General features: G+C 36.5%; 1 protein-coding gene across 1 annotated transcript; it reads right to left on the bottom strand.

Moving 5' to 3' along the window:
• Positions 1-907: 907 nt before the first annotated feature.
• On the bottom strand, positions 908-2722 carry LOC113070997 (protein phosphatase 1 regulatory subunit 3C-like). Its single transcript, XM_026244363.1, has 3 exons — positions 2586-2722; positions 2402-2498; positions 908-2083 (listed from the first exon to the last, which is right to left on the bottom strand). The coding sequence occupies exons 2-3, from the start codon at positions 2413-2415 to the stop codon at positions 1327-1329; spliced, it is 771 nt and encodes a 256-aa protein (XP_026100148.1). The 5' UTR covers positions 2416-2498; positions 2586-2722; the 3' UTR covers positions 908-1326.
• Between the last annotated feature and the right edge of the window lie 7338 nt (positions 2723-10060).

Genomic DNA, 10060 nt, shown 5'->3' with positions numbered 1-10060 from the left:
AGTACTGCACGGGTGTCGTGGACCAAACCATTGACATCTCTGTCTTTGCTTCAGAGATCCGTATCTAAACAGTGACAGGGCTTGACTTCTCGGTATTTGAGTGCAAGCGAGAATCCCTGCGCTCCAAAACCCTAATGAAGTCTACAATATATAACAAATGTTCCAGAACAGAAATAGATGGATCACTGCCTGAAACTGACATTTCCAAATTATATCATGTCACACTGTATTCTTATATCATGTCACACTGTATTATAATTTTAACTTGCAGAGTGCATAGCCGTATTTAAATCACTTTTACAGATTCCAAAACCTCTATGGTAATATTTGATAACTGAAGATGGCCAGTGTCTGCATATAATACATAATCTGATCAAGGCTGATTATGAAAAGGCCACTAATAATCAGACTGAGCAAGCACTGATCTCTCTGTCTGTCGGTCCACAGCTGAGAGCAGGATTTATCTGTGCTGGGAGCCTGGCACAACCTTAAAACTTTCACACGAATGAGATAAATTACAATGCTAGCTCTCGATTTCCTTAAGGCTTCTGCCAAGCATTTCACACATCAGCGCTATATCCTGGAGGTCAATTGAAAAATTTCAGTTGGGTTTAGTTTTCCACTTAAAATGCAATGTCACAAACCTAATACATTAATAAAACCATAATACTCAGATAAACAACCTATCAAACTACATGAATGAAATATTCAGTTTCCAATCAAGGGTTCTCACGTCAGTCCGAAGCTCTATGTCAGGTACCAATCCTGGGAATTAATAGATTAAAATGGATAATGCTCCAAGTGTCCAAGACAAAAACGTCCCGGGATTTGAATGAACTGTCTTGATCACAGAAACTTGAGTAAACAACAATAGATAAATGCAAGAGAAAATGAATAGTCATTTGAAGCAATTTCAGTGATCTTTATTTTATGTAATAAAATATTTTCTATAAAACCCTTAGTAAATTACCCACAGTATGAATGTGTTTTATAAACGGGTTAAAGTGCTCAAGTTCACAAAATAAATGGCACATTCCTAAAACAACTCAATTTTAAAAATATAAAAATAACTTATTTGATACGATGTCAAAAATATTTTCCACAATTAGAGTAGGCTACACAGTATATGCGAGATATTTACGCACATTTGTCGAGTTGCCAATATTAAAAATACATTTAAATAAATAAGATAGGCTGCGTTCGAGTGCACTCGGTGATCGTGGGACAGGATTTCAGTCAGTATGTGCTAAACGGGTCAGCAAGCAACGTTTGTAGTTTCAAGTTTGTACAGACGCAGTGTAAAACTGGCATTAGAGAACAGTACATTCAGTCACACACGTGAATGCAGTAGTTGTCGCCGTTATTATTGTCCCACCGAGCAGCACTGAACGCAGCCGGGAAGTAAGAGACGCAGAACTCGACGCGCTCGCGCGGGTCTAACCGCTCAGGGACCCGGATGTTGAACTCAAACACGTCGGTTCCAGGTTCGCCGTAGCTCTGATCCAGGTAAGTACACGGCACGTCCTGGTGACTGCGCCAGGTGTCGAAAGTTATACGGATTTGTACCGCTTTCTCAAAGCAGACGTTCTTGACGCGCACGGTGCCGAAGATGGAGCACCCGGTGACGTGACAGCTCTCCAACACAACCATCTGATCCTGAAGCCGACTTCTGAACGCCTGGAAATCTCTACAAGGCTGCTCGAACCCAAGCTTCAACCTCGGAGCATTGTGGACGGTCTCTGTAGCGGAGCCCAGCTTCTTCTTCAGCCGTGGGGTTTTCAGCGGCTCACGCGGGATCTTGTCCTCTTTCTCGGAGAACAGGCGCACCGTGATGAGCGAGAGTCCTTTGGCGTCCGCGAACGCGACGCGTTTTTCCCTGGGTCTGTTTTTTTTGGCTGTGATGAGGCCTGTCGATGGCGGGTGTCGGTACTCGAACACCGGCTGAAGGGCGATGCAGGGCCGCAGGGGTTTGGGGGAAGACACGCCGAGCAGGTGGTTGATGTTTGGTGATCCTCTGCACCTGAAACCCACGGCCATGTCCACAGACCTCACGGACACCGGCGGGCCGAACCTCGACATCACACTGGAGGTGCACAAACAGGACAAAATAATGACTTTCATGCTTTTTTTTTTTTACTTTATACTCTCTTTTTACAGGGTCCCCACACTTTTTGACCAATTGTGTTTTCAGCTTTGCATGCACGCGCTCACAAACAATCTAGTTGAAGAAACATTTTAGAGCTGAGGTTTACTAGAAATATTGATTGCAGAAATTTCCATGACTTTAACAGATTTTTTTTAATCACTTTTCATGACTTATTGAGGCCCGGAAACCCCTCTAGTATTTCCAAATTTTTTTTTTTTGCTTTAGTATTTGATCTTATTCAGACAATAAACTTACTTTGCACAAGTCATCTTCAGTATAAAATAGTGAAATCTTCCTGCAGAATTATTATTTCCTTTCCTCCCAAAGTAGTCGCACACTTTAAATGCCGATGCTGTAAAAACAGACATAAGTGGTTTTAACAACTTCAAGTTAATAAATCAATCATTTTTGAATAAAACATGAGAAAAACAAATCTTACTGTGCTTTAATTTTGATCACTGGATTATCCTATGAAATCCTTTAAAAAGATGATCTTTCTGTTCAGTTTTTTGTACTGAAGGACACAAGTTTGAGATGTCTTGGCTCAGCTGAGCTTCAGGAAGCACTGTGCGTCACTTCGTCTTTTATAGTAGCTTGAGCCCTCCTCCAAACTCAGGCCAATGAGCTTTGGAAAGACCGGATGAGTCTTAACCAGCTATTTATGACCTGATCTGTGGGCTAAAGAGTAGGAGACTAAATCCTAGGGAAAATATATGGGTGCTTGACAAACATCAGGAACATGAATTTTTAAAAAATCATTAAGATTTTAGGTTATAATTCATATCAATGTTTAGGGAGAACAGCTATATCGAAGGTGTCTTTTTTCCTAAATTTTTTATATTATTATTTCTTAATTTATATATATATATATATATATATATATATATATATATATATATATATATATATATATATTTATTTTATTTATTTATTATTATTTTTCTACAGGGGACTTAATAAGTGGCAAATGAATTTTCAACTAATGTAAGTACAAACTGCATTTTAAACACTGTGAAGACTTTAAAGCAGTTTCAGCATATTATATAGTAAACCTTCGCTGTTTGAAATTTCATTTATAGCCTAAAGGAATAAAGTGGCATTTATTAAGTAAATTACTCTTACAGGGATTATCTGACAAATGAGCAAGAAAACTATCTGAACAAATATAGTGACCTGAAACCCTGAGATGAAAATGAATTGATTATTTATTTATTTACCTACAAAAAAGAGCTTCCTGAAAAATGTCTGATGATATTTCTATTTGATGTGATTTATGTAAATGTTATTAAATTAATGTAATTATGCCTTAGGACAATGAGAAAATGCATGAAAATTCCTCTAGGCCATCTTCCCACAAAACAACCCAGTGAGCATGATTTATAACCTTATTAGGCTTTCATTCTTCATGCTTGAGCTTCTTTTAAAAAGAGAGATAGAGAAAATAACCATAGCTGCCATATCAGGCCTGTAGTTAGGCACGTAGCACACATGAATGTGGTTTGAACCCTTGCCAATCACTGCCTCAAAAAAAAAAAAAAAGAAATGCCAAACTGACTCAGTGACGGTTTGCTTAACCAATTCTAGTCTATAAGCAAAAATAACTTTGTAATGGAAACAGTGCAAAAGACATTCAAGGTCAAATTTATTGGCACTAGATGAACTAGCGTTTACAATACAATATGAATATTTTCATTTCAAAGAAGTTTAGTTTGAGTCCAAAATGAGAGCCAAAAATGGCAATATAATAAAACACAATTTAATATGTATCGAATGCACACAAAAGAATCAGATGTTGGACCTAAATACTGCAATATTTAACAATGAAGAGTCTACTAAATATAATAGTGTTGCAGTCTGAATTCACATTGACATGATCAGACATGTCGATTCTTGGGGTGTTTTGGGGGAAGCATCAAACCTAAAAAATTACAGAGTTAAAATGAGATACAACTCTGGATGTGACATGTCTGAGTTTAGGCTGAAAATGCATAATAATGAATTTGGCAGAACTGCTGCACTAACTGTGCAGTTCTTTGAAATGTTGACTCTGTCATCTGCTTCCTGTTGAGATGACTTCATGCAGATCTGTGGGTGTCAAAACATCTAAGATCAGTGTTTCCAAAGCCTTTTTTGTCTCATGCACTATCACAAAACCATCAGCGAGACCCAAGAACCCCTATATCATCACCAAACCTGAAATGTGCTCGCATTAACTCATAATGGATATCATTTAGCATCATCAGTAACACCATTATAATACTCATTATTGCAATAATTCACTTTTGAACTGGAAACTGAAGCACATAATCTCATTTTATAACTGCATTTAGTTTGTAAGAAATTATTTAGATTTTGGAAGAGCAGAAGGAATGTTTTATATGTCTGTAATGCACATTTACAGATGTCTTGTGTGTTTTCCTGATTATTGAGCGATTAGTGCACTTCCTGTGCCTCATAACTAAACTATTCATTCCAGTATTTGTACAGTGTATTAGCCAATAGCTGGATTCTGACCTAGTTTACGAAATTAGATGAACAGTTCTGTATAACTGAACTGATGACAGATGGTGTGTGGGCTTCCTGTCACTAAAGGGTTAAAGGAAGTGACTGTGAAATCGGAAGCTGTGACAGAGGTTAACAAGCGTTGAGTTTACAAAAACCCACATTACCAAGAATTATGTTAATTGACGTCAACAAACTCTGGGTGTGGTTATCTGACAAAAAGTAGCTGTAGCAATTTTTATAGATGTATGTCTTTTGAAGGGATAGTTCACCCAAAAATGTACTTTTTGTCATCATTTTAGATGTTGTTCCAAACCAATATGAAAGGTGTGTTGTGTGTGTGTGTGTGTGTGTGTGTGTGTGTGTGTGTTTTTCTCTTTTTTTTTCAATACGATGAAAGTCAATGGGGTCAAATGTTATCTTGTTCTGGACCCCATTGACTTTGATTATATTTTCAAACTTTTATACAGATTTTGAACAACTGTAAATGATGACAGAATTTAAATGCTTGAACTATGCCCTCAATGGACATTTAATAGTAAATTGGCAAGTATTGCTATTACTTTCATTGTACAGTATGGACTAAAACATTTTAAACATTCTTCAAAATATCACCACAGAAGAAAATCATACAGGTTTGGAATGACATTGTCCTTGGTGATTAATTAAATTAAGTCAGAGTCTACCAAAAAAAAAAGTTCAAAAGAAGTGTGGCAACACAAAATAATAATATCTGTGGTTTATCTTATGAAGTGAAAAGATCAGCCTGTGCAAGAAACTGAACATTAATCCATAGCCTCAGGCAAACAGTGATGTCTACCGATCGAATCACTCCTCCAACAGTCACTGAACTGAGGAAACAGGTCAGACCCAGACCAAAGACAGATGAGACGGTGATAGGTGCAAACGTGAACCCAGCACTCGAACGAAGAGGCAGAATTACACTTTTAAGGGCTCCTCAGAGTTTATGTAAAAAGAGTTTATTCACATAATATGCTTTAGACATGTAACTCATCTGCATTTCACATCATTATCATGTTTTAATAATGTAATTGTGTGTATGTTACATCATTGTGTGATTACTAAACACACTGGTAAATTTCTGAAAGAAGCAGTTTGCAGTAAAGCATCAGATTTTGCCTGTGGGTATGAATTACAGGAAGAGTGTTGTAAATGTAATGTTCAGTTTCTTGCACGGACTGATCATTTCACTTCATAAGACCTCAATATATCGCCAGGAGCAATTAGGATTCTTTATTTATTTATTTTTTCGACTCAGTAGCTATTGAGTTGCATTTATGAATCGGTAGGTTCCACAGTTTCAGCTAAAACCTCATTTACTATTCTGACGAAAAAAAAATCTTCTGAATCTTGGAAGGCCGTGGGGATTTGTAAATTAGCAGCAATCTTTCATTTATAGGTGAACTATCCCTTTAAGATGCATTCCCATTTACTGATGTTCAACAAACGTTCGCATGAATCATTCACTCAGTAGGAATCCATAATTTTTTAGTTTTTAAATCAGGAAGAAAACAATCACAGAAATCGGCTTGTGTTTGAGCTGTGCTTCATACATTTCTACTCTATTGACAATAGACATTTCTGCGAAATTGCGCTGAAATATCACTAATGTGTCTGCAGTGTTATTCTTTACCAGTAAGAACCAGTTTACATTGCATTATGGGCGTTGACCGCATGATTCTTCATAAACTGTCAGTTTACACATGCTTCAGTATTAACTGGCTACATTTCCATGATTCAGAAGTTAATCATGACTCTACATGAGATTGAGTCTATCAGGTTTAAGTGAATCACACATTTCACAACACTGGAACTATAATAAAAATACTCCTAATGCTAGTTCAAGCCCTTAGGCAGAGGTTTCAGTATGTGAAGCCACCACAGGTGTATAATTCCCATAAACGCTGAGGAATGATCACATACAGAACACAACACTGGCGGAGTGGTAAAAGTGTCAGGACAGGATATGGAGCAATAGGTGTATTTCTCAGGGTGGAATGAGAGAGGTGGAAGTGTGAGATCAGGCAATGTTATCTTCTGCAGAGTCAGGTCACAAGGCTTTATTTACCTCAAACATTAGAGCAGTGTTTGGTTTCATGAGAACTGGACTGACATCGCCACTTGTTGATTTTAATAATATTGGACCCACTAAAATCAGGGCATTTTAACCCCATAACCCCTGATATATGAATCTATTATTTTTAAATGGAACGGTTTATTGAAACTTTGGACAAAGTATATACAAATCGAAAAAGTATAAAATTGCATACATGTTTTATGATTTGTATCATATTTGATGGATCAGGCTTTTATAGCCCTTATAATATTATATAAGAGAATATGGAGCACATTATGAGATTTAATTACAGATGGGGGAAAACACTTTTTTTTTTTCAGAGGCCCAAACTGTGTCAAAACAAATGCAACACAATACAATTATGATTGAGATATGAACAAATCAATTTTATAATCAAGTAAATAAAAGTTCCTTCAGTTCAATAAGTGTTCACCTTATAAGTGTTCAATAAGTGTTCACGTTATTCTTATGTATCATCACAACCTAAATGGGGATTTCTTTTTTTTTTTTTTTTTAATTCCAGGCCTTTAAAGTATGAACTGTTATTCAGTCGACATAAGGCATGTAAAAGATTGTGTAAAACGTATTTCTGCAAAATTTGATCGTGTTGGTCATTTAGACACCACAGAAATTGCTGCATCAAACATGACATATTAACCTTTATGGAGTTTTTTGCTTTAGTCATCCTGAAATTGAACTTTTAAAGTGTGTTTTAAAGCACTTATAAAAGCATTTAGAATAGAATTACAGAATTTTGATTTAGAAACACAAAACTGTTTTTTTCTGAAAAACTCCTATAATAAAATACAAGATACCCATCACTGAAGTATGTCACTATAAATGATTTTTTTTTTTTTTTGCTGTGGAAACTGAAGATTAAAATTATTTTGGCAATTGATATTTTGCCATAAATCCTGTTTACAGACTTAACGAGTTTAACATGCAAGTCAGATCATTCTAGAAGCTATCTATAATATACTACAAAACAGCATGCAGAAAACACAAAAAAACATGGTGGACCAGTACAGAAACATAAATACAATTTTATTTTGACACCACACGCAAAACCCCAATGACCATTTAGACGACCGCATACATCCAAACCAACAACTTCCCATTTACAGAGAAAACCACAGCTTCCGTTCCAGAGCAAGAGTGACAGGTTCACCAGTAGATTCTGATCAGACTGCAATGACTGAGCTGTCAGTTCATGACGAAATATTGCAGGAAGGTTGCAGTACACCAAGACAATCCAGATAACCAGAATAAACTGAAGTTTGTTCATTCTAATAGATTACTTTTAAAGTCAACGATAACAATCCATACTGCTTTCATGTCAGTTTTATGAGGAGTATGAGCCATTTTTAAATAAAAATGCCTCTAGATTTAAAGATGCAGACATGCTCAAAGTCCAAACTGGATCTGATGGTGCTGGAATACTATGATACAGGCAGACGGATGGATGTTCAAGCATGTAAGAGTGCTCTGTGCGTCTTCATCCTGTTCCTGATGCTCTGCAGGTTTAAATGAGTTGCACTGCACCGCTGGCCACTAGAGGCGCTATAGTACGGTAACACATCAGGTGCTTCGTCCAAGTCCACAACGCACTCCCCGAGAGAGAAAACAACAACTAAATACTGTTTATGAACTCATATTGCTTTATCATCTCAGCCAGATGCGGTTTATTCTAGGATATTGAGCATTTTGATAAGTAAATCCATTGCATTTTATTCATTTTAATGAATTTTTGTGTTTGGTTATGAGGCAGCAAGCAAGCATCTTTGCTCCCTCCTGCCCACAAGCCACTACCAGATCAGTGATCAACCAGAATGGGATTTTCAGTGTGTGACTGCTGAATGAAAATGAGGTTATTACTTTAAATACAGTAAAACTGTACCATTGTGAAAAAGTGTTACAATTTAAATTGTTTTCTATTGTAATATACATTCAAATGTAAGTTATTTCTGTGATGCAAAGCTGAATTTTCAGCATCATTACTCCGGTCTTCGGTGTCACATGATCTTCAGAAATCATTTGGATATGCTAATTTGCTGCTTGATAAGCTTTTTTTCTAGTCATTATAATCCATGCTTAAAAACACTTATGGTGCTTAATATTTTTGTGGAAACAGATAAATTTTTTTGCAGGATTCTATGATGAATAGAGCAGCATTTGTTTGAAATATACATTTCTGGTAGCCATTTTAAAAGTCCTTATGGTTACTTTTAAACAATTGAATGCATCCTTGCTCTATAAATTCTTTCAAACAAACAAACTTACTAGCCATACACTTTTGAACAGTAGTATATGTGCTTTTCTGTGCAGTACACCTTTGTACATAACTGACCACTGTAGGGTCCACATTACCTTAAAGGTAAAAAGCTTTTGTACCTTTATATCTGAGGGTTCACAGTCAAATAGATTTACTGTAAATTTCCTCTATCAAAATTAACGGATTAAGGAAATAAACTGTAAAGTCAATTTACTGTAAAATCCCTATATCCAAATGAATGGATTATGGTATTATTTAAAATATACTTTCACAATTGTGCTGGCTGAACTACACTTCTAGTATTTCTGGCTTGTAAATCTCAAAATGTAACAGAAAATACACTAATAATTATTACAAATAAATAAATAAAAATAAATATATGCACACAGTACAGACCAAACGTTTGGACACACCTTCTGATTCAAAGAGTTTTCTTTATTTTCATGACTATGAAAATTGTAGATTCACACTGAAGGCATCACAACTATGAATTAACATGTGTGGAATTATATATGGAATTGTATACATAACAAAAAAGTGTGAAGCTGAAAATATGTCATATTGTAGGTTCTTCAGAGTAGCACCTTTTGCTTTGATTAGTGCTTTGCACACTCTTGGCTTCTCTTGATGAGCTTCAAGAGGTAGTCACCTGAAATGGTCTTCAACAGTCTTGGAGTTCCCCGAGAGATGCTTAGCACTTGTTGGCCCTTTTGCCTTCTGTCTGCGGTCCAGCTCACCCCTAAATCATCTGGATTGGGTTCAGGACCGGTGACTGTGGAGGCCAGGTCATCTGGCGCAGCACCCCATCACTTTCCTTCTTGCTCAAATAGCCCTCGATGCCTTCAGTGTGACTCTACAATTTACATAGTCATGAAAATAAAGAAAACTCTTTGAATGAGAAGGTGTATCCAAACTTTTGGTCTGTACTAATATATATATGTTAATTCTGAGAAAACAATAAAATGTCTCTCACCGACCTTCAGCATGTCAATGCTCTTCAGGTTTGGGAGCATGAGTTTCAGAGCCACATCTCTGTGCTGGC

The sequence above is a fragment of the Carassius auratus genome, unplaced genomic scaffold, assembly GCF_003368295.1.
Source record: "Carassius auratus strain Wakin unplaced genomic scaffold, ASM336829v1 scaf_tig00005608, whole genome shotgun sequence".
NCBI lineage: Eukaryota > Metazoa > Chordata > Actinopteri > Cypriniformes > Cyprinidae > Carassius > Carassius auratus.
This window is presented reverse-complemented; position numbering and strand designations above follow the sequence as displayed.